Source organism: Ammodytes marinus (assembly GCF_949987685.1).
Source record: "Ammodytes marinus genome assembly, chromosome: 1".
Taxonomy (NCBI): domain Eukaryota; kingdom Metazoa; phylum Chordata; class Actinopteri; order Uranoscopiformes; family Ammodytidae; genus Ammodytes; species Ammodytes marinus.
In genome coordinates, this window is record NC_137230.1 from 10,145,065 (window position 1) to 10,170,537 (window position 25,473).

A 25,473-nucleotide genomic window follows, 5' to 3' on the forward strand; every position below is an offset into this window, starting at 1 on the left:
TTTTAAAAATGTGTTAATTTTTTTTTTATTCATTTTTATATACTAGCTATGGTTAACAGACACCTTTACAAACACATTGGTGAAGAAAGCTGGTGGTACATCTGACTATCCGTCTGTCTTTTTTTCTGGGGTTTTCACACTCCTGTCCGCTGGGTGGCAGTGGTGCACCATAACGTTGTTGGTAAGCTGTCATCAAAATAAAAGTGTCTTCACGGTCCTCTTGTACCGCTGCTGTGAAGGGTCCTCTTGTCTGCTCGCTGACTGCTGTCGGGTGCTTTAAACAGTGAGAAGGCTTCACCACCTGTGTGGAAGAAGGATTTAGCAGCATGGCGTTAAACCTCACCATCAACATAAGCAATCCGCCTTTAGGTGAGATTCTGCCTGCGATTCTTGAACACATACTTTATCAATGAGCAGTGCGCGTGCACTCTGTGAGAGCTCGCGAGCTAGCTGTTAGCACTGCTACGTGTCAAACATAGACTGTCAATTAAGGCAACCGTGACAAGTTTGCATAATGTTTATTTGCGTACAAGCAAACAGAGATTAAAACATTATAAAAAAAAATACTGCACTTGCTCCGTTATTGGGAGTTAAGGTTTGGTGCAGCACTCATAAAGACAATAGCAAAACTAGAATACTAATTTAAAAGTTGTCCAGTTTGTTTTACGCTACTGAAACCAGTCCAATGTATTGCAACTCGAAACAATAGAGAAGTAGCATTTCATTTTGCAATTTAGAAGCGTGGGTAATTTAACCTAAATAGAAAACTAAAATTAGTATTTCGGTACGGTATGTCCATAAAAGCTGACATGGGGCGTGTTGAGAGCAGCTAGGCAGCTAGCAAATACAAATATATCGTTTGGCTGCCAACGTTAGCAAGCTTGTCGTCGTGGGACTCCAAAACAAAACATATGGGCATTCAGTAAATTGTCCTGTTAATGACAGCAGCTACCTTACTTCAACCTTCACTGTGTTTGCCGGTGAACACTGCTTCATAGCATGTACAGTCTTAATGAAGTTGGAGATGCCACATGGACATACCATTCACATAAAGGGACAGGTTAGCGTCACCGGGTATTTCTGGTGTAGACATACAGTTTTACGTGCATTTTTTTAAACACCTACATGTTCATTGTGTTGCTTTGAATGCAGTTCAATACAAACCTTTCCAAGGGTTTTTGTGTCAATGTTTTGTAGCCGACCATGATAATTTAATCTGTTGACACGCTTTGACAGCTGCTAAACAGCGCCACTTTGAGTTTAGAGTGAAAACAGCCGGCTGATGCAAGCCTGCTGAAACGTGGTGTAGGACGTGTCGTGGAGTGTATATTTTGTGCACTTTGATTTGTTTCATTTGATCAGCATCTGCCGCCCCTCTCATTCTCCTTCTACTAGATCAACTACATTAGCTTTGTCCCATTTGTAAAAGTAGTTCTGCCTACCGGCGGGGAGTCAGTGATTCTGGAGAATGTTTTTTGTCAAAATCACTTTGTCAAAATCTGTATATATCTCCGCACGATCCGCCAACTAAAAATGAGACTGTTTCAGAAATATTTAAAATGTCCTCGTTGCACCTTTTTAAGTAAGTAATACTTCTACAAGGGGGACACAGCTGCTGCTGTTGTTGTTTCAGCAGAAAGAGAGAGATTGCAGGTTGAGCAGAGGAAACACTACCTGTGTGCAGGTTTTGCAGTTTCAGGACCAGTTCAACTGGCTTTCAAACCAACATGCCTATGAAGCTCGTCAGTCGTCCAAATCATACTTGTTGAACTCTAAAAAATCCTTTTGGAAAATGAAGCTAGACCAAATGCCCTTGAGACACAACATTTTTGTATTCTATCTGTAAAGCCGGTTTACACCACACTGTTATTGCAATGTTTACCAGGACTCGCAAAAGACACTGAGTTTTCTCCTCTTCTCCTACAGGGGCGCTGCTGGCCGCAGAGCATGTGAAGAGCAGCGTAAAGGTGTCAGTGGAGGAAGGCAAAGACACCAGCCTTCATGTCTCAGAGTAAGTGACGTAAATATTTAATCTACGGAATCGTCTTAAAGAGTGATCGGACCATTTTTAGTCACCTTTATATTTTGATTATTTAAGATTATGCATTTGTCATCACACCTATGATGTATTATTTTGACTAGTCCTCATAGGGGTTGCTGCTGGAAACTGTGTTACATTTTGTTCACTTGACTTATGGCGCTTATAAAATCATGTTTCATGTGCAAGTAGTTATCTTTTCCAAGCAGCAGTTTGTAAACACCATTGCCCGTTAGCGTTTATCAACATAACAAATAGTTGTATTTCACTCTCGCTTTAGTCGGGCACAAAATCATTTGGACAGCAAGACACAGACACACCCAGAGATGCACTGCTTAGGCAGACGTAGTGGCAACCTGGCAACCGTTACTGTTGAGCCCTTCTCTTTCATTAGTAGTTATATATCTCAACTCTGTGTTGTCTTTCCTTTCCTCAGCGCCATCCAGTTCAGTGATAATAATTCTATCTGTCGCTACTTGGCTCGCGTGGCTCCTGCTCTTGGCCTCTATGGAGCCAACATGATGGAGCAGACTGAGGTGTGTGATTGTGTTTGTCTGGGATTTTCTCTAATAGCATAGTGGATTTTTTTTGTCCTCATTTTATTTGCGATGCTGTCTGTGGTATGTGCAGGTGGACCACTGGTTGGAGTTCAGTGCTCGGCGTGTGTGTGGTCAGAGTGGACTGGCCGTAGCGCTGGGGGAGCTGGATAAGGCTCTCTCCCTGAGGACCTTCCTGGTTGGACATGCCGTCACGCTGGCTGACCTTTCTGTCTGGGCTGCGCTCAAAGGTCAGTTCCCTCCAGGCAGCATTACCAATAACCATCTCTCTTTTTCTCTGTGGGATTTCCTTAGTTAAACATGTGAAATGCAGCACTTCAGATTGTGGTTGTTTCTCTTTAGGTCACCGGGAATGGCCTGGCCAGGGCAAAGCCTTCTCCCATGTTAGTCGCTGGTTCTCTTTCCTGAGCTCGCAGGTCCCTTTCACTGCAGTGGGCAGCAAGTACGCCAAGCAGAAGGCTACAATGAGCAAATCCAACGTAAGTGTTATTTTGGATGTTAAAAAAGTGATTTAAGGTTTATGACATTTGGAGAAAAATATCATCAATGTGAAGAGCATACTGAACAAACGGTTGAAACCAAGTCCCCTGTCATGTTGTCATCCTGACTGTTTGTGTCCCTTTATTGACAGTCGGATGAGAAGAAGCAGGATGTGGGCAAGTTTGTGGATTTGCCAGGAGCTGAGATGGGAAAGGTGGTGGTTCGATTCCCTCCTGAGGCCAGCGGGTGAGGCTTGAGCTGGTGCTAAGGAGAAGTTCAGATTATAGCTTCTTAGTAGATTCCTAAATTTGCATTAGGATTTTAGTATCTTATTTTAACAGGGACTATTTTTCTGTCTCTCTTTTGCCAGATACCTGCACATTGGTCATGCCAAGGCTGCTCTGCTCAACCAGCACTACCAGGTCACATTCAAAGGCCAGCTCATCATGCGCTTCGACGACACCAACCCGGAGAAGGAAAAGGAGGACTTTGAGAAGGTGAAAACTTCAAATAGAAAAAAAGCAAATAGAAGTTGGTCATTATTTCCAGACTATCCGTGAGACACCAAAACAGTACTTCCTTTTTAATTAGTCACTTTGGTTTCTGTGTTCTCATTTGCTCACGTCTTCATTGCTTTCCCCAGGTGATCCTGGAAGACGTTGCCATGCTCCAGATCCATCCCGACCAGTTCACCTACACCAGCGACCACTTCCCCACCATCGAGAAATTTGCTGTACAGATGCTCTCTGAGGGCAAGGCCTACATCGACAACACACCTCCTGAGCAGATGAAGCTGGAGAGGGAGCAGCGCACTGAGTCCAAATGCAGGAGTAACAGTATGTATTCCTGGGGGAAGGATACATGACATGACATGACTAGTGGCCTGCACATTCCTGAACTTTTTTTTTATCAAGCTATAACATGCAACGTGTCTGTTATCCCCCGTAGCGGTGGAGCAGAACATGAAGATGTGGTCTGAGATGAAAGCTGGGACAGAGTTCGGTCAGACCTGCTGCATGAGGGCCAAGATAGACATGAGCTCCAACAACGGCTGCTTGAGAGACCCCACCATGTACCGCTGCAAGAACACCCCCCACCCGCGCACTGGGACCACCTACAAGTACTTGACCTTAATTTGTTCAGGGCAAATCAAATCCTTAAAGTTGGAGTCAGCGTCTGCTTGTTGATAAGATCACTTTGTCAAAATCAGCAAATATCTCCTCACTATCCGTTACCTGTCCGTACTGTGTTTTTGCTGAAAAAAAAAATCTGGTGTCTATACACGGCCTAGGCTCTGTAAACGGGTATGCCAACAAAGGGTATGTAAGCAAAGGGGCCCCCCATAGCTAGCACTATGCCTGTTTACAGAGCTTAGGCTGTGTATTAACACTTGGTTTAATTTGTTCAGTGCACACACAGTATGTACAGTATATGTAGCAGATCGTGAGGAGATATTCACTGATTTTTGACAAAAAGAAAAAATTGACAACAAGCATTCTCCAGAATCGCTGACTCCACTGTTATAATCCATCATGAGGATATGTAAAAACTAGAAACGGCCCAATTTGCACATTAACATTCAAAGTATTTGCATCAAACATTGGACGCATATACGTAAATATTGCTGAAACTGTCCCCCTCTTTTTTTTTTTCCTAGAATCTACCCAACGTATGACTTTGCCTGTCCCATCGTGGACAGTTTGGAGGGTGTGACCCACGCTCTCAGGACCACCGAGTACCACGACCGTGACGATCAGTTCTACTGGATCATCGAAGCCCTGCGCCTCAGGAAGCCTTACATCTGGGAGTACGCCCGGCTCAACCTCAACAACACAGTGCTGTCCAAGAGGAAGCTCACCTGGTTTGTGGACCAGGGATACGTGGATGGATGGTAGGTTTAATTTGATCTTTCTGGTGACTAAACATAATGATGTAGTCGGTTACTTGTACTACGTCTTGGTGGCCACTCGCTTATTTCCTCCCACTGTCCCCAAATAACCTATTCCCTTTCTCGTAACCTTATTTTCCCTCTCTCTACCTCCATGTTCTCATATGATTTTTGTCATGTCTTTAGGGATGACCCTCGCTTCCCCACTGTCAGAGGAGTCCTGAGGAGAGGAATGACCGTGGAGGGCCTGAAACAGTTCATAGCAGCTCAGGTACGTCTGTCGTAGTTTGGAGATGGACAGGGGGGAAAGCCAGGATGAATTTCTAAAAAAAAAAATATGGGTGTTGACGATTGCAGATGAAGAATAAATGATGAATAACATTCTCAACTCTGTCAAACCAGATGGCCTGAGAATGCATTTTGCATGTTACAATGTAGAAAATTAGTTTTTGTATTCATAATGGCATATATTCTTGAGCATTGATGTCATAGTCCTTGTTGTGCCATCCTTGAAGTGTCATAATGTCAAAATGTAGGACTTAAATAGTGTAAAAATGTTTCACTGTTAGGAACTAAATAAATGTTTTTGATCTTTCCCATGTAGTGCAATATGCTTTTGTTTCAGCTAACATGTGTTTTTCCTCAATCCTGCAGGGTGGATCGAGGTCCGTGGTGAACATGGAGTGGGACAAGATCTGGGCCTTCAATAAGAAGGTACATTATCCTCCTGTGTCATCTCACATTTAGGCCAGATTGTCTGAACCTAGCTGTATACTACTGATACAATGAATTTGGCTTTTGGCTTTACATTTTTATTTAAGCCAGGTATGCCTCGTTATAACAGTAAGATGAGCAAAAAGTTACATTTCTTCGAAGGGGTCCTTCTGTAGAACACTGAACGTGTCGAAGTTTAAATTAAATACATAATATAATCCCATCTTTACAATCAGGCCACTCAACCAGTCTGCCTGAGAATCAGACTGTTGAATTGTATCTTGTGGGAGACATTTGCAACTAGGGCTGCAACTAACGATTATTTTGATAATCGATTAATCTGTCGATTATTTTCTCGATTAATCGATTATTAATCGATTAGTGTTTTGGTCGGTAAAATGTCAGAAAATGGTGAAAAATGTTGATACATTTTCCAAAGCCCATGTTGACGTCCTCAAATGTATTGTTATGTCCAAAACACACAGATATTTCAGTTTACTGTCATATTAGGATTAAAGAAACCAGAAAATATTCACATTTGAGAAGCTGAAATCAGAGAATTTGGAAATGTTTTATTAAAAAATTACTCAAAACGATTAATCGATTATCAAAATAGTTGGCGATTATTTTAATAATCGATTAATCATCGATTTGTCGATTAATCGTTGCAGCTCTAATTGCAACTGACATTTGTATAACATGCTAGTTTTAAAGGATGGTGGGCTAATTTGAAGCTTGTTGGAGAAAGAGGGAACTCCCAACTTACTGGCTGAAGCCCTGTAATTGACAGAGGTTCAGAGAATTTGCCTGTGGGTTCACTGCTTGGCATGGCTTCTTTTTGCTTTGCTGTTCTCATTCTGTGAAACGCTTTAATTTGCCACATTGTGTCCTGCCTCATTACCCCACCCTCACCATCCACATCAGACCCAATAACATGAAGAGCCTCAAAACCAAAACCAAACCAATCAGCTGCTTCATTTCACGGCCCACATTTGTTTGTATCCCTCCGCCTGGACATCAGCATCGCTTCCTCTGTGTGGTATTTCCTTGTTGGCACTTGCTGCTTCATCTCTAAGTCGGGTAGAAGGTGTGGAGAATAGATAGCAGTGTAGAAATATACAATAATCAGGGACAAAATACAACTGAACAGCTTCCATAGGTAGAGGGCACAGTTGGCCTCTTCTGTTTATGCAAAGGGATCCATATGCATGTTCAACTAACTCCTCCTCCTCCCCCGCCTCTTCAGACAGTTCTGTGCCCTCTAAAGTTCCTTCACGTCAACCTTAGGCCATATTTAAAGTAACCGTCACAACAGCTGCTCATGTTTAAATGTGGTTGAACATAAAACAGGTGTATGAAGGATAAAGCGTTGAAGGGGAAATTCTGTAAACGTTCCATTCTATGTAAATGTCTCTCTACCTCTTTCCTCTCTCTCTCTTCCCCCCCTCCTTGTATATGACATTAAACAGCATCTCACTCTTCTGTTTCCAAGCTGCAAATTAGCTGTCTGAAGGTACTCCTCCACCACCACCACCACCACCACCTTCCCCTCCTCCTCTTGCTTTATTTCACCCACTCCATTCCTGCTTTCATCACGGCCTTATATATTTTACCAACCAAAAGCTGTATATGTAGTGTAACCATATGTTTTGGTTACCGGTCTTGGAACATATTGGTAACAAAGGAAAAGGGGGTCAGAGTTGTGTAGTTATCAGCCACCACAGTCTCTCCACCACTCTTTTAAAGATGACCTATGACATAATAGTGGTGACTGCAGTAGAGGAATTACAGGATTTAATGATGCGTTTGGTTAACAAGTGATCTTTGGCCGACAATGACATTCCTGACATTGAAAGCACAGCAGCATATGATATGATAATTTACTTGACGTATCCCTCACACCATGTTGTCCATCATCACTGATTATGTTGTGTCAAACTGTTTGTGTCTGGGAAGGATGGAACTGTGGAAAAGACATGTTTTTGTAGGTTTTCTGTGGTCATATTTACATGGGCCCTGATTTTAGTCCAAGCTAAAACATGTTTGCAAGAAAAGTGAAAAATAACAGATCATTTGCCTGTACCCAACGCCAAACCAGTTAGGAAAATAATTTTGATGACGGCAGTGCACCTGCAAAGTGTTACTTGGAGTGGACAGGATGATCTACTTAGTAGCCCCTTCTGTGATACACAATGGTCAACCTTGACGGGTTTTCTGTAGCAACTGTCACTTGACTATAAAAAGCTAACATATGTTTGCAACATCTGATATAATAAAGTGAACACTCACGGCCAGACATATTGTAAGTTTGAGACTTGTGTGACATAATAGGTTGTGTCTGGTTTTGTTGCAGGTCTGAGGAAACTGAGCTATTTCACAACTGTTAGAAGAACTCAGGACTGTTATTGATGGCCTAGTGTGCAACTCCTTCAGTTATGATTTGGGCTCAAATGCTCAAGCTGGCTTCTAAAATGGTGGAAAGTGTATGGTGGCTGAATAAGCAGCTGGAAAAAAAAATGTTTCCCTTGCTTGCTTCCTCGCCTGCATACAATCATGATTCACTCATCTTTCTTTTTCTTTCTTTCTTCTTTCAATACTGAGCTGGGGTATTTTTGTATCAAGATTGTTTTGTTTAAAGAAAAATGTTTTTTTTTAATGAGTTGCATCATTTTCTGCTTTTGTCCTTTCATTACTCAGCATGTGATATTTGCAGATTGTTCTAAAGCACTACTCTGCCTTTTTTCTTTTACTGACCTGTGTTTGTGTTTGTCTTTGTCCATGTGTTAGGTCATTGACCCGGTGGCTCCCAGGTACACCGCTCTGTCCGGTTCCTATGTGGTTCCAGTTTCTGTCACAGAGGCTACGGAGGAGACCAAGGAAGTGGCCAAACATCCTAAGGTTGGAGCTCACTCTCTCCCTCTCTTTGTTTTAAATTTCATTTGTCATTTAACAGCATCCATGTATCTTTGATTTGAATCCCATCATTCAGAAGAACAGAAATTCTACCTCGGACATGAAGGGACTTTGTATATCACGTAAAAACAAACGAAACAAAAAACATTTTATCATTTCCGAATCAACTTCTCTGTCCATCCAGAACGCAGAGGTGGGCATGAAGGAGGTTTGGTACGGACCTCGAGTTCTGGTGGAAGGAGCCGACGCCGAGACGTTCTCGGAGGGAGAGATGGTCACCTTCATCAACTGGGGCAACCTCATCATCACCAAGATCAACAAGTATGGAGGATCATCTCTCAGTTCGCTAGTTCATATTGTTGAGAATCACGTGGGGGGTCTCCTCAAAGTGACAATAAGCTCTCATGGTACTCACATGAACTCACCCTTTTTTTCTCACCGTTCAGAGGGGCTGATGCCAAGGTGGTGTCCATGGAGGCTCGTCTCAACCTGGACAACAAGGACTTCAAGAAGACCACGAAGATCACGTGGCTGGCCGAGACCAACAACGCCCCGCTGCTGCCCACAATCTGCGTCAACTACCAGCCCCTCATCTCCAAAGCCGTCATCGGCAAAGAGGACGACTTCAAAGATTACATTAACAAAAACAGCAAGGTCTGTTCCTCAGTTTCAAGGCACGTGTGAATTTTTTTTTTTCTTCATATTTTTTATTTTGTTGACTCACTCTGTCCCTCTCTCTCTCTGTCTCTCTCTCTCAAGGTGGAGGAGAAAATGCTTGGAGATCCGTGTCTGAAGAACGTGAAGAAAGGTGACATCATTCAGCTCCAGAGAAGAGGTTTCTACATCTGTGACCAGCCCTACGAGCCAGTCAGGTGAGGCGAAAGGACCATTGCACATTTGTTTGTTGATGGAGATATCCAAATACCAAATGTGACTCTAGACCTATACAATCACACATTTTACCATGGCAATTTGTCCTACTGTCCCTGTGTGTGTAATTGTGGTTCACATCTACAGCCCTAACAGTTGCAAGGAGGGTCCCTGTGTCTTGATCTACATTCCCGATGGACATGTCAAGGAGCAGCCGACTGCTGGATCCAAGGACAAGAGCAAGGGCCAGGCCGCTAGCAAAACAGTGAGTGCTTTAGATAAAAAGCCCCCATGCTAATGTTTTAAAACTCTATTTACCAAAAACTGTTGCACTAATTTTTATTTGCAAGACCACTTAAATGACCCAACAGCAGCCCTCTGATAAAACATTGTTCTACATTACCTCACGTGAGCTTGTTGATTATTCAGACACTCTTTTTGTTTCTGAACACCCACTGGTTGTGAAGGTAAAAATATTTTTTTAGACTGATATGTACTGATGTATACAAGGTTCCCTCTTATAATGGTGTTCAGGCTTAGGGTGGTAAAACACACACTAATGAACACCACTATAAGAATTTGAGATAAAGATCTCTAACCGGTTCAACCAGTAATGCATAGGTTAGGCCAATGAAAATAGATAGGCTCACTACAGGGATGTCTGTCTTAGAAGAACTTTCAGTTATCTGTTTGATGACAGGTTCCTTTCAATTTCCTTCTCTTCTTCTCCATATCTCAATCTACCTTCCCTCTCCTCTCAGCCTGCCACTGCTGCCAAGGCGGCTTCAACCCTGGCCTCAGCGCCTGCCTCAGCCTCAGGCGGGGACATATTCTCCAGCATCGTAGCACAAGGTGAAACTGTGCGCCTGCTAAAGACTGCCAAGGCTCCTAAAGAGGAAGTGGATAAGGCAGTTCAGCAGCTGCTGTCTCTAAAGGTACATCAGCAATCAAACCAATTAAAGCATCTTAGATATTCAAATCATCTTTTGTAAAATCATTCTTTTCTTTTCTCTCTGCAGGCCCAGTTTAAGCAGCAGACTGGTATGGACTACAAGCCGGGCATGACCCCTCCTACCTCAGCTCCAGCCCCGCCTACCACACAGTCAGACTCCGCCCCCTGTCCTTTCACTCGTGTTGCCCAGCAGGGCGAGCTGGTCAGGAAACTCAAAGAAGAGAAGGCGCCTAAGGTACCTAGACATTTGTCTAATTACTGATCCTAAATCTGTTTGTCCAATCTTCCAAGTCATCTAGCTGGCCATTGTATTAATGTTGAACTGAGTGGTCTGTCCAGTCTTTTCTTGTGTCCTCATTCGTTGTCCAGTGAATTCTCGCGTCCATCGTTGTTTGTCGAGTCCCTCGCTGCACATGTCCCACGTTTGTCCAGTCATTGTTTGCGTCCCCTCGTCATTTGCATTCCACTCAAGTTTATCTTAAACTGCCAACATCAATAAGCTGATTTGTTGATGGTACTAGGACCAGATTGATGGAGCCATCAAGCAGCTCCTCGCTCTCAAGGCGGAGTTTAAAAAGCTGACCGGTCAGGATTACAAACCAGGGATGGCCCCGCCCACTGCCGCTGCCCCGGCCACCACTGCCTCTTCCTCCTCTCCTTCAGGCCTGTATGAACGCGTCTCAGAACAGGGGGAGGTTGTAAGGAAACTGAAGTCTGAAAAAGCCTCCAAGGTAATCTGATGCATCATCGCCGACAGTAGAGACGTAGTGATTGAAAAGTACGGAAAATAAAAACTAGTGCATGTCAAAGCCCAATGTATAATTGTGAATATCAGTGTAATGCTGCATGTATCTCAAATATATTTCACCTTTTTACTCTCACAGCACCATTTAGAAAAACAAAAAAAAAGACTACACATTTCTTAGAGGAACAAGCAGATAATTATTGCGTCCATAGTTGTTTGTCGAGTCCCTCACTGCATGTGTAGCATGTTTGTCAAGGTATTGCTTGTCGTGTCCCTCTATTGCATGCCAGTCAAGTTTATCTTAAACTGCCAATATCAATAAGCTGGTTTGTTGATGGTACTAGGACCAGATAGATGGAGCAGTAAAGCAGCTCCTCGCTCTCAAGGCTGAGTTTAAAAAACTGACCGGTCAGGATTACAAACCAGGGATGGCCCCGCCCACTGCCGCTTCCTCTGCTTCTTCCCCTGCGACCTCTTCCTCTTCCTCTACCCCGTCTGCTTCAGGCCTGTATGAACGCGTCTCAGAACAGGGGGAAGTTATAAGGAAACTGAAGTCTGAAAAGGCCCCCAAGGTAATCTGATGCAACATCAGACAGTAGAGACGTAGTGATAGAAAAGTACTTAAAATAAAAACTACCGCATGTAAAATCCCAAAGTATAATTGTGAATATCAGTGTAATGCTGCATGTATCTCTAATATATTTCACCTTTCAACTCTCACAAGCACCATTTAATACAAAATAGACTACACATTTCTTAGATGAGCAAGTTGATAATTCTCGCATCCATAGTCTTTGGTCGAGTCCCTCACTGCACATGTAGCACGTTTGTCCTGTCATTGCTCTTATCTCTCCATTTGCATTCCACTCAAGTTTATCCTAAACGGCCTGTTTACAATAAGTTGGTTTGTTGATGGTACTAGGACCAGATTGATGGAGCAGTAAAGCAGCTCCTCGCTCTCAAGGCGGAGTTTAAAAAGCTGACCGGTCAGGATTACAAACCAGGGATGGCCCCGCCCACTACCGCTTCCCCTGCTCTTTCCTCTTCCTCCTCTTCTTCCACTTCCTCCTCTGCTTCAGGCCTGTATGAACGTGTCTCAGAACAGGGGGAGGTTGTAAGGAAACTGAAGTCTGAAAAGGCCCCCAAGGTAATCTGATGCAACATAGTCGTTTGTCGACTCCTTCACTGCACGTGTAGCACGTTTGTCAAGTCATTGCTCGTGTCCCTCCATCATTTGCATTCCACTTAAGTTTATCCTAAACAGCCTGTTCCAATAAGCCGGTTTGTTGATGGTACTAGGACCAGATTGATGGAGCCATCAAGCAGCTCCTCGCTCTCAAGGCGGAGTTTAAAAAGCTGACCGGTCAGGATTACAAACCAGGGATGGCCCCGCCCACTGCCGCTTCCCCTGCTCTTTCCGCTGCGACCACTTCCTCTTCCACTTCCTCTTCCTCCTCTGCTTCAGGCCTGTATGAACGTGTCTCAGAACAGGGGGAGGTTGTAAGGAAACTGAAGTCTGAAAAGGCCCCTAAGGTAATAAGATGCAACATAGTCGTTTGTCGAGTCCCTCACTGCAAGTGTAGCACAATTGTCAAGTCATTGCTCGTGTCCCTCCATCATTTGCATGCCAGTCAAGTTTATCCTCAAATGTCTGCATCAATAAGCTGGTTTGTTGATGGTACTAGGACCAGATAGATGGAGCAGTAAAGCAGCTCCTCGCTTTCAAGGCGGAGTTTAAAAAGCTGACCGGTCAGGATTACAAACCAGGGATGGCCCCGCCCACTGCTGCTTCCTCTGCTTCTTCCGTTGCGACCACTTCCTCTTCCTCCTCCTCCTCCTCCTCTCCTTCAGGCCTGTATGAACGTGTCTCAGAACAAGGGGAAGTTATAAGGAAACTGAAGTCTGAAAAGGCCCCCAAGGTAATCTGATGCAACATCAGACAGTAGAGACGTAGTGATAGAAAAGTACTTAAAATAAAAACTACCGCATGTAAAATCCCAAAGTATAATTGTGAATATCAGTGTAATGCTGCATGTATCTCTAATATATTTCACCTTTCAACTCTCACAAGCACCATTTAATACAAAATAGACTACACATTTCTTAGATGAGCAAGTTGATAATTCTCGCATCCATAGTCTTCGGTCGAGTCCCTCACTGCACATGTAGCACGTTTGTCCAGTCATTGCTCTTATCTCTCCATTTGCATTCCACTCAAGTTTATCCTAAACGGCCTGTTTACAATAAATTGGTTTGTTGATGGTACTAGGACCAGATTGATGGAGCAGTAAAGCAGCTCCTCGCTCTCAAGGCGGAGTTTAAAAAGCTGACCGGTCAGGATTACAAACCAGGGATGGCCCCGCCCACTACCGCTTCCCCTGCTCTTTCCTCTTCCTCCTCTTCTTCCACTTCCTCTTCCTCCTCTGCTTCAGGCCTGTATGAACGTGTCTCAGAACAGGGGGAGGTTGTAAGGAAACTGAAGTCTGAAAAGGCCCCCAAGGTAATCTGATGCAACATAGTCGTTTGTCGAGTCCCTCACTGCACGTGTAGCACGTTTGTCAAGTCATTGCTCGTGTCCCTCCATCATTTGCATTCCACTTAAGTTTATCCTAAACAGCCTGTTCCAATAAGCCGGTTTGTTGATGGTACTAGGACCAGATTGATGGAGCCATCAAGCAGCTCCTCGCTCTCAAGGCGGAGTTTAAAAAGCTGACCGGTCAGGATTACAAACCAGGGATGGCCCCGCCCACTGCGGCTTCCCCTACTCTTTCCGCTGCGACCACTTCCTCTTCCACTTCCTCCTCTGCTTCAGGCCTGTATGAACGTGTCTCAGAACAGGGGGAGGTTGTGAGGAAACTGAAGTCTGAAAAGGCCCCTAAGGTAATAAGATGCAACATAGTCGTTTGTCGAGTCCCTCACTGCAAGTGTAGCGCGATTCTCAAGTCATTGCTCGTGTCCCTCCATCATTTGCATGCCAGTCAAGTTTATCCTCAAATGTCTGCATCAATAAGCTGGTTTGTTGATGGTACTAGGACCAGATTGATGGAGCAGTAAAGCAGCTCCTCGCTCTCAAGGCTGAGTTTAAAAAGCTGACCGGTCAGGATTACAAACCAGTGATGGCCCCGCCCACTGCTGCTTCCTCTGCTTCTTCCATTGCGACCACTTCCTCTTCCTCATCCTCATCCTCCTCTCCTTCCGGCCTGTATGAACGCGTCTCAGAACAAGGGGAAGTTGTCAGGAAACTGAAGTCTGTAAAAGCCCCCAAGGTAATCTGATGCAACATCAGACAGTAGAGACGTAGTGATAGAAAAGCAATTAAAATAAAACTACTGCATGTAAAAGCCCAACGTATAATTGTGAATATCAGTCTAATGCTCAATTCATCTCTAACGTCTCTTACCTTTTTTAATCTCACAAGCACCATTTAAAAAAATTAAATAATAGAATTACACCTTTCTTAGAGGAACAAACTGATAATTCTCGCGTCCATAGTCGTTGTCGAGTCCCTCATTGCACGTGTAGCACGTTTTTTTCCAGTCATTGCTCGTGTCCCACCGTCATTTGCATGCCAGTCAAGTTTAAACTGCCAACATCAATAAACTGGTTTGTTGATGGTACTAGGACCAGATTGATGGAGCCATCAAGCAGCTCCTCGCTCTCAAGGCGGAGTTTAAAAAGCTGACCGGTCAGGATTACAAACCAGGGATGGCCCCGCCCACTGCCGCTTCTTCTGCGTCCACTTCCTCTTCCACTTCTACTTCCTTCTCTGCTTCATACGTGTATAAACTCGTCTCAGAACAAGGGGAGGTTGTGAAGAAACTGAAGTCTGAAAGAGCCTCCAAGGTAATCTGATGCAACATTGCAGACAGTAGACGTAGTGATATAAAAATACTTAAAATAAAAACTAGTGCATGTAGAAGCCCAGTATAAGTAGAATTGTGAATATCCGTGTCATGCTGCAGTTATCTCTAATGACTTGTGCCTTTTTATTAGCCTGGAAATCCAGACCCTGATATCTTGAACGATAGAGGGTCTGGCCACGATCAATAGTAATTTCCAACTCAAGGGGCGGCTCCTACTCGTGCATTTCAAATGCCACTGCACGCAGTTGGATAGCACTACAACCAATCAGAGCGATGCACAAGGTGACGTAAGCCCCGTTCGTTTAGCAAACAGCTGTTAAACTGTTAAATTAAACGTTTGCCGTTGTCGGTCGGCAAAACAGAACATTCCACTTACTTGCTAATGAAAGATTTGAGTGCCGTCTTCCAAATTGTTAAGGGTCGAGGCCAAAGCAGTCTCAAACTCAAACATATCCGCAGCCATATTTGATGTTTACTATCACGGCTTCGACGTCGCATGCACGTCACTGTCGTCATCCGGTTACGTCCTCCCCAGAGTACCATATAAAGGGCTCTGGCGCGCCCATATTAGATAGAACCAATTGAAACGTGAGACCAGATTTCTGGTCTTCTTGATAAAGCTTCAACGGAGCGTGTCCAGACCAACAGGCGCAGCAAATTTTATTTGCCAGCGCCTAGTGGCAGGTCTGGGAATGCCAGGCTACATTTTTATAACTCTCACAAGCAATATTGAAAAACAATCTGATATCCCATTGGGATGACCTGCTAGTGATCAGGATGGTGAGTGAGACAACAGTACATACTGCAACATGCAAATATACCTCATGAGGTCTTAAGCTCTAGAAATGAATCTCATCAGTCCATGTTAATACTGTATAAACGATTGACAGAAAACAGTATGTGCATTTAGGATGCCGAGTTGGATCCGTTTTGGTTATTTAACTTTACATTTACTTTTTTTCTTCAGATATATTGCCTTTTCTCACTGGTTTGAGGTGGGTGGAGCTTAATTGGAGAAAGTTGATGTCATGTACATCCGTGCACTAATCATTCTTTAGTAATATGTCCATCTTATGCCTGTCAGTGGGGCTGTTGGGGCCAATCAAATCGATTGGCAGATTGAATAATTTCATGTTAACCTGCTAGTGTCTGAGGGGAGGCCTCTATGGCAAGTGCAACTCCAAGCTGCTTTGAAGTAACATAGCAATACGCAGGGGGAGTTTCTTACACTGTGAATATATAAGTAAGAATTAATTTTATAATAGGAAAATGGAAAAGACAAAGAAATGCCAAACATATTAGTAGAACATGCAAAAAAGGGAATTCCAGATATGGTTAATTAATTTTAATTAATTCATCGGAATATTAATATGTATATCGAGCGCCCATGTCCAAATTTCATTTATGCATAGGTGCTTAATTCTGTATAGTTCATCTTTCTTTACCCATTAACGGGCTATAAAGTCTGCTTTGCATGGAGTAACAATGCCCTTGTCTGTGTGTCCTCAGGAACAGGTGGACGCAGCAGTGAAAAAGCTGCTGGTCCTGAAGGCAGAGTACAAAAAAGTGACAGGAGAGGACTACAATCCTGGAGCGGCCCCAGTACAGAAAGCCCCCGCCCCAGTTCAGAAAGCCCCAGCCCCGGCCCAGAAAGCCACTGCCCCGGTGCAGAGCAGCCCCAGCCCTGCTGCCGGCGGCCTCTATGAGAAGGTTGCTGAGCAGGGAGAGATGGTCAGGAAATTGAAGGTTGAAAAGGCCGCTAAGGTGAGACTATAAACTACAGATAACGGATACAACAAATGCATCGACTGCCAGTGCCTGCCATGTCTGTACTGTGTCTTTGAGGTCATGGACGAAAATAAATTTTTCTACTACCACTACTTGTTGAGTAGTTCTGAAACTGTTATTGCTGATTTGACTAAACAATCCTTTTCTTGGTTGATCAGGATCAGGTAGATGCTGCGGTGAAGCAGCTGTTGGCTCTGAAGGCGGAGTATAAACAGCAGACCGGACAGGATTACAAACCAGGATCACCAGCCCCAGCTAAACCTACCCAGACCCAGTCCAACTCTTCCTCCACTCAGTCTGGCTCCTGCCCACAGGCCCAGAACCTCGTCTTACAGGTGTCCCAACAGGGAGAGCTGGTCAGGAAGTTGAAATCCGAAAAAGCCCCAAAGGTAGGCATCCGAATGGCAGCGTTGCCAAGTCCACTTTTTATAAGCAACTTTAGGAAGATAAAGATAATAGTAGATAAAGTATTTTTATTTCAAAGAATATGAATGATGTCAGTAGTAAGAATGTAACGTTGTTTATGAAGTGGCTGCAATGAAAATCCTTAGGATTATTGTAGAAATGGACATGCTCACCTGATTATATGATGTGTACAACATGGGTCGTATAAGCTATTTGCAATTGTTGAGTGTGACATGTTCGCTTCTTTTGAGCTTATTTTTATAGGCCTGGTTGCTCGCCACACTGCTTAACGGGGAAATGGAAATAAATGCAGTTAGTTAGCACTGTACAGGGAACGAATAGAACAACTGTCCTTCCATTTCAGGACCAGGTGGATCAAGCTGTGAAGACTCTCCTGGACCTGAAGAGCCAGTACAAGACGCTCACCGGACAGGACTACAAACCAGTGTCTGCTGCCGGAGCCACCGGAGGAGAGGACAAGAACCGCAAGGAGAGAGAGAACAAGTCTGAGAAACAGGGAGGAGGAGGAGGGAAGAAGGGGAAAGGAGAGAAAGGAGGCCAGGGCAAGGAGGCTTCAGGAGGAGCAGGGGGCTCCGGAGAGGGTCAAGGACCCAAGAAACAAACACGGTGAGAGACTGGAAACAAGTAAAGGGTGAGAGGTGATGGTGTTAAACTAGCCTCTCTCTCTATCTGCTGGTAGTTTGAAATGTTACCAGCAAGCACAATGTTATTAAAACATGGACTCCATATCTGCGAGTTCCTATCTGATTTCAATTTAAAAACAAAAAAACATGATTACAATAAATACTGTGAAATACTTCCAAGGCTATCGTGGAGCACTTTTTTATTTCACTTTTTGCATCTTAATGAAACGTTTCTACTCTTGTCTCTCTTTGTAAGTGCAGATTTAACCTCACATCATGATTTTCAAAACATTCACCTGCTGTCAGTTTTGTTTCTGGTGTCTTAACTTTAGTGACAGGTGGAACAAAGCTCTGCAGCCCGAAATAAATGTTTAGGGCAGTTGGATGAATACATTTTCGGAGAGATGGTATAGCAGTTACAGCTGGTTGTGCTGAAAATGATTTGGCTGACACTGGCCAGTAGCAGAGTTAAGTTAAGTTGCTTTATTGGTCAATTAACACAAGGCTACATTGAAAGTTGTCTTTTTGCATATCACCTCGCACACCACACTCCAGAGGGGGTCCTCACGCAGGGTCAGCCATTGTACAGGACCCCTGGAGGAGTTTGAGCCAGAAGCTCAACTGTAGTTGAAAGGGATGCCTCCTGAGCAAAATGCATGGTTATGGATGGAGGGGTTTAATTGTTGCCATAAAACACTTAACTTACAGTCACTGGCAGCCCATGGATAGTTTGGAAAGTTTTTCCAACCCTAAGATACAAAGAGTTGTATATTTTAGCATTTAATGGAATACTGGAGCATTGTGCGGTCAGGGGGTAAAGATTTGGATTTGTAGCCTGGACACTGAGGATGGATCATCAGCGCATCACAGCCCTCTGCAACTGTAGCTTGTTTGTACTGAGATTCGGTGAGTTGCAAATGGATGGTGTGTTTTGCATCTGCCTGGCCAGTGCTTGTGGTTTGCTGTTAGCCTCAGGAATGAAACTTGATCACTATGCGATAGTGCTGCCCTACTAATATACAGTATATATGAATAGTTATTGTGCACATGTTTCTATTCATACACATATTTGGCTCATCATCCTCCTTAAACTTCTTCATTCTGAAGATGTGTTGAAGTCGAAAAATGTTTAAAGGATTTGGTATGAGATGCAAAGAGTTAAATAAAAATGTTCCGAAGATAAAAACTAATAATAATGATCATATTTTTTTTGCACCAGTAATGGGGATTATGCCTTTTCCCCTCATCTTTTTTTGTCAGTTAGCATTGGGAAATTTGCTGGCTTTAAAGCTACTGATGTGAGCATTGAGATGCATGGTTGGCTGGACTGGGAATGGCTGTGTGTTTTTAAAAACATTTTCTAAAATTGATTGAACGCACTCTTTCATGTTGTACCTGCACCTCCTTGATTTACTAATCAGTTTTAGTGTTGTGGTTATTTCCCAGATTGTTCTGCCACTGCCTTTTCAATTAAACATATTTTACTTTCAGTGGGAAAACAAATCAGTTGAGTCCAGAAAAATTGATAACAGTACTTGACTTTGGTTCTAAAATAAAAAGCAACACTTTATTTGGAAAAATGTGATGCCTACATACAAAATAATACATTTAATGAATGATTACAAGAAAGCACTACCTAAGCTAACATTCATACCTTATGTATTGTATCACACTTACTTGGTTGTCTGTCTCCTGATAGGTTGGGCTTAGAGGCCAAAAAAGAAGAGAACCTGGCTGACTGGTATTCTCAGGTGAGTTTTATAGACACTTGTCTCCTTTACTACAGCTAAACCTTTTTTCTACCTTCAGAAAATCCATTATAAACCCACACAAAACAATTTAAAAAGAAATGTCTTAACTTAAATTTATTTTGTATAATTTTCTCCTCTCTAGGTCATCACTAAAGCAGAGATGATTGAGTACTATGATGTGAGCGGCTGCTATGTGCTGCGACCCTGGTCCTTTTCCATCTGGGAGTCCATCAAAGATTTCTTTGACCGGGAGATTAAGAAACTGGGCGTGGAGAACTGCTACTTCCCCATGTTTGTCTCTCAGGCCGCCCTGGAGAAGGAAAAGTCCCACATTGAAGACTTTGCTCCAGAGGTAAAAAGGCATTTTCACCCCTCTCTTGGATAAATGAACGTAATGGAGAAAATAATTGTCTGCAGCATTACAATATCAATACCGGCATTTAATAATTTATTTGGTGTCGTCTTTTCCAGGTGGCCTGGGTAACCCGGTCTGGAACGACTGAGCTGGCAGAGCCCATTGCTGTGAGACCCACCAGTGAGACAGGTCTGAATCAGAGATCTTTAGATGCTTTTGACTTTAACACCAAACTGTATACATCAACCTTCTCACACGCATAAAATGTCTTATTTTGAATGTTGTTTTGCTTCAGCGATGTACCCTGCCTACGCTAAATGGGTCCAGTCCCACAGAGACCTGCCAATCAAACTCAACCAGTGGTGTAATGTCGTGGTTAGTATCCTTCTATAGTCACATCTCCACGTCTGACTTTCAAATCATAAAATTATTGAAGAAAACTGGCAACCCTGAGGTCATTTTTCTCTTGTCTCACATCTTTATCTCACTCTCTCCACTGTCCAGAGATGGGAGTTCAAGCACCCCCAGCCCTTCCTGAGGACAAGGGAGTTCCTGTGGCAGGAGGGACACACAGCCTTCGCCACCAAAGAGGAGGCAGCTGTGGAGGTAACAACCCTGACGCATAACTACTACAAACACGCCTCTAGCCATTATGTCTAATGAAATACACAACAGCTTTTGATGCATAATTGCTGCGATGCATATTACTGTCGTACCTATACAGTATTGTAAAATTGGTGTTATTGTTTCAACCATGCTGCTGTTTTGTACAAAGCATTAAATCTGTGTGTGCTTGTGTATTTGTAGGTGCTTCAGATCCTGGACCTGTACGCCAGGGTGTATGAAGAGCTGATGGCCATCCCGGTGGTGAAGGGCAGGAAGACGGAGAAGGAGAAGTTTGCAGGAGGAGATTACACCACTACTGTGGAGGCATTCATCTCTGCCAGCGGCCGAGCCATTCAGGTACTGTAGGATTCTGGATCCCTTCACTTTATACCCATTCATTCTCAAAGAGGCCAGCTGAATATTTAGCAAATCTCAATTAGGTGAAACATACCATGATCCATGAACATTTTTTCTGTGTCACACTTAACCACATGCACTCAGACAGCAATTGTAAACAAAGTTAACAAAACAAACTGAAGTCATGTTTTCCTTGGCTTTGCTTTGGGCTTCCTCAGGGTGCTACATCCCACCATCTTGGACAGAACTTCTCCAGGATGTTTGACATAACGTTTGAGGATCCCAAGAAGCCGGGTGAGAAACAGCTGGCTTTCCAGAACTCCTGGGGAATCACAACCAGGACCATCGGTGTCCTCACCATGGTCCATGGAGACAACATGGGACTCGTACTGCCACCAAGGGTGGCCTGCCTGCAGGTACACACACACACACACACACACACACACACACACACACACACACACACACACACACACACACACGGAAAAACAGTGGATATTCTTGATGGAGAATTTTCAATAGACATCAATTTTAGAATATTCTTACTGAAATGACATGTCCATTCAGCAAGGCCATTATACAAGACATCTCCTTTTTAACCTATTCTTATATTTTGTATGAATAAAAAGAAAAGATAAAGACCAACGATAAACACTGATACATGCAGAAAGAAGGCATTCACTTAATTGTTCAAATACCCCTTTGCTTTTCTAGGTTGTCATTATCCCGTGTGGGATCACTGCCTCCCTGCCAGAGCAGGAGAAGGATGCACTGTTGGCCCAATGCTCTAAATATCTGAGCAGACTGCTGGGGGCTGGCATCAGGGTGAAGACCGACCTGCGAGACAACTACTCCCCAGGCTGGAAGTTCAACCACTGGGAACTCAAGGTCAGGAATAACATGGTCTTAACACTGTAGGCAGTAGGAATAATGGCTACGAGGAATTTTCAGTCTGTGCTAATTCTAGCGGCCCATTTGGACACAAGCGGTACAGTTTTGTATGACACCAGCTGTTGTTCCTGGGTGAGCGAACCTGGACAAAGGCATTAAGAAAAAAACTATATAATAATAGCATGCGTTGCACTGATGGTCTCGTTTGCTGTGACATGTAATGTATGATAATCAGTCGAAAAATTGACAGTAGCTACTTTAATGAAGGGCATTTCCTGAAGGCATAGATTCAACTCTAGGAAACAGGGGTGCCTGGGGGATGAAGATAACAATTAACAATTGATAACAGCAGAGGATGTTGCTGAAAGCCTTGATAATGACGGTAGCTGTTTCTCTCCATCTTTATTGTTTGTTTGTGTGTGTGTGTGTGCGCCTCTCGTCCAGGGAGTTCCTATCCGTCTGGAAGTGGGTCCTAAAGATATGCAGCAGCGTCAGTGTGTAGCAGTGAGGAGAGACTCGGGGGCAAAGGTGACAATTCCAGAGGCTGAGGCGGAGAAGACGCTGGTGGACATGTTGGAGGACATCCAGACTTGCCTGTTCAAGAAGTAAGAAGCAGCAGTATAAAACAGGATCAGACTTGCACCAGAGCGCAGACACAGTTGGCTATTACCATCTAAAAGAGCCAGATATTTCCCTCAGGAGTTGTTATAGGCCAGGAACAGAGCTAAGCCATTTGTCAAAGTTGACAAATCACCACTTGTCTCTGCTGCCCCCGAGTGGCCAAAATAAATCTGTAAGAAAAGAAAGCAGGTTTAAAGTCATCCAAGCCAGTAGAGGGTGACATTTTGTTATTTGTGTGTCAGGTTCAGAAGTAAATTAATATACACCAGCACATTGTGACAAAATGAAGAGATGCTTACAAGAGCACTGATTGAAGTGTGTTATGTGTGTGTGTGTGTGTGTGTGTGTGTTTGTCAGGGCTTCAGATGACCTGAATAATAACATGGTGGCTGTAGACACAATGGAGCAGTTCCAGAAAGAGTTGGACAATGGCAAGGTAAGTTACACAACCCACGTTCGTCAAAAAACCTTTCACTGTGTGTCCTTGCCGGAGTTAATGATTGACAATACATTTTTCTTGCTTGGTAGATGATCCAGATCCCGTTCTGTGGAGGAATTGAGTGTGAGGATTGGATCAAGAAAACCACTGCCAAGTATGTCTGATAATGTCTCTCTCTCACATGATGCACTTAGTGCTTTGCTCAGGCCTTTTAGGGAGCACAAGACAAACAAGTCGCCCGCATAATTCCTGTGGACTGATTTCCAACGGTCCTCTGTCAGGGTTATTTGTTTAGCATTGTCTTAATTTGTCGTATTCACACCAGGTTTGGGTGAAAATACAGACAGTTAAGTTAGTACAGCTGTGCACATAAACACTAGCCTGGAAATCCAGACCCACATCTAGAACTAAGTAAGGTATGGCGATGAGCAATAGACCTTCCCAACTCAAGGGCTGTAGGCGGAGCAAATTTACATTTGCACCATAAACACATTATGTATGAAAAGTGCTATGCAAAAAAAAATTATTATTATTATTATAAGGACATGTTGTGCTTTGTACCCCCATAGGGACCAGGACCTGGAGCCTGGAGCCCCATCCATGGGAGCAAAGAGCCTGTGTATCCCCTTCTCACCCCTGAAGAAGCTGCAGCCTGGTCAGATGTGCATCAGCGGCAAGGAGCCTGCCCAGTACTACACCCTGTTTGGACGCAGCTACTAAAGACCTGCCAAGGATGAACATTGTAGTAGAAAAAGGCCTTTCCTACCCTCTGTCATCTAGTCTTTCTGATCTCCTGTGGGTGTCTCGGGCTATGTAGGGGATTGGAAAGTATGATTTAAAGTGGGAGTATGTTTTTTTTTTTTTTAACATTTTATCATTGTTATAATGGAAGAAGGTGGAGGGTAAAATAACTGTTCCTGTTATCAAAGAAAATAACTGTAGCACTGTTTGTTTACCACATGGCTGACTATTCTCTCAAAACGCTCACTTCCCAGCAGTGCTTTGTATAAGAATTTAAAGTAACCAGGAAAATAAATAATCAATTAAATCTTTCCTATGTCTGGCAAGTTTGTCAACATTAAATGAGTTATCTGTTGGAGTCCTTTCAAACACATGATAAGAGCAGCTGGGGGATTTTGGAAACCACTTCTGAATCGATTTTTTTTTTAACAAGATTCAAATACTGTAAACATTTATAAATTGTGTGGGTTCAGGCCTTTTTAAATTCTGGAAAAACTCCCCCAAAACAATCACTGTTGAAAAATACACATGAGGAATGTGCTGCATTCATGTCTCAAGAACAGCACAGGTACTCTCTGGCTGTCGGCTGTCCCGTCTCTTGCAGCCAAACCGGTTTCTCATTGGGGTGCTATCCTTCCTCTTTACAACTGCGTAATACAAATTCCCTCAGATCTATCAGTCACATGAGAATAGCTTTGAGAAGCTGGATAGGGTTAATATTCAGGTGTGTATCCTTCTGTTACTTCTCTCCCAGTGAAGAACTCTTAAACTTGTCTATAATAAAGTCATTTCCATGGCAAACTGCCCTGCCTTGTTTTTGATCCTGGAAAAGAGAGGAGTGGAGATATCAAACTAGGGAATCCCTTGCCTGCAGTGCTGAGTGAGAAAGAGTAGCAGAAAGAAAGCCTGGGAAATGCATTACAGAGGGATTAAGGCCTCACATTTATAACAACTACAATACTGGGAGGGAGGTATTAATCTGAATATTGTGAGCGTCATTATTAGAATGTGTTAGTGTGAACCAGTATACCTAATAAACCGATAAATGAGTGTGTAGTGGAAAATGCATGGTAGGTCTAATAACGGTAACCAACATTATTCACGCTATGGCAAGCTTCATACATAATACCGGTAGTAGTATCTTGACCAGCCACCAGATAAAAAAAGATCACTTCCTGTTTGTATTTTCAAGCCAAAATTGTGTGTGAAGTAGCCGCTTGCGCTCAACTGAAAGTTAAGTGCAAGGGACAAAATTGGCTACTACTGAACCTGGAAAGTAGATAACTATTTCGTGGTCAATTGCTTAATTTTGCCGGGGTGTAAATTATGCCAAAACAGTAACGTGTGAAAATATATGTAGGATTCCTTCTTTTTTTTAATGTTCTGGATTATACCAGTTTCGCGCTTTCACAGCATTTCAACTTGCATCTTTATTATGCTGGTTAATTAACCAATGACTACAGTTCCACTGGAGAGGATAAAACGTTAAACCCCTATGTAATTGTATTTTTTTCCAGTTTAGTTTATTTATTTATTTCCCCGAACAAGTGATTTAAAAAAAAAGAAATAAACATAAGAGAATAGAAATATTCAAATAATAAATAACATTTTGATTTTTGTGAATAAATAAACCAAAGTGTGCTACTTTCCCGAATGGACCACACAGTCTTCATGACATAACTCCTAAAATAATGGCACGTGATGTACTGATGTTATAGACCATTCATATGCAAATTAATGTATATTTTAGATTGGACAAAGGGCTGCTGAAGTGTCAATTCCCCCCAGTTATTGCAGCTCTTATTTTGAAAGCTGCTACCGGAGAAGTGTTTCTGTTAAAATTCCTTGAGCTCAG

The 25,473-nt window shown here is 43.2% G+C and overlaps 1 protein-coding gene across 6 annotated transcripts; it reads left to right on the forward strand.

The window, feature by feature from the left end:
• The first annotated feature begins 218 nt into the window (after nt 1–218).
• Nucleotides 219–23,929, forward strand: eprs1 (glutamyl-prolyl-tRNA synthetase 1). 6 transcript variants are annotated; one of them, XM_080025926.1, is made up of 42 exons: nt 219–369; nt 1,927–2,011; nt 2,475–2,574; nt 2,669–2,825; nt 2,938–3,074; nt 3,227–3,321; nt 3,446–3,572; nt 3,719–3,911; nt 4,024–4,195; nt 4,733–4,966; nt 5,150–5,234; nt 5,618–5,677; nt 8,465–8,575; nt 8,775–8,911; nt 9,037–9,244; nt 9,350–9,462; nt 9,608–9,725; nt 10,222–10,395; nt 10,480–10,647; nt 10,934–11,143; nt 11,502–11,729; nt 12,080–12,304; nt 12,457–12,690; nt 13,427–13,657; nt 13,810–14,037; nt 14,190–14,423; nt 14,779–15,000; nt 16,530–16,784; nt 16,967–17,197; nt 17,578–17,840; nt 19,557–19,608; nt 19,751–19,960; nt 20,080–20,152; nt 20,259–20,338; nt 20,468–20,569; nt 20,771–20,926; nt 21,145–21,342; nt 21,641–21,814; nt 22,262–22,422; nt 22,796–22,874; nt 22,967–23,031; nt 23,447–23,929. In XM_080025926.1, exons 1-42 carry the CDS (start codon nt 327–329, stop codon nt 23,595–23,597), a joined length of 6,579 nt encoding a protein of 2,192 aa, XP_079882052.1. In that variant the 5' UTR covers nt 219–326; the 3' UTR covers nt 23,598–23,929. The 6 variants fall into 6 exon arrangements, with proteins under 6 accessions (XP_079882052.1, XP_079882048.1, XP_079882047.1 ...); XM_080025922.1 differs by lacking the exons at nt 11,502–11,729; nt 12,080–12,304; nt 14,190–14,423; XM_080025921.1 differs by lacking the exons at nt 10,934–11,143; nt 11,502–11,729; nt 14,190–14,423.
• Nucleotides 23,930–25,473: the final 1,544 nt, after the last annotated feature.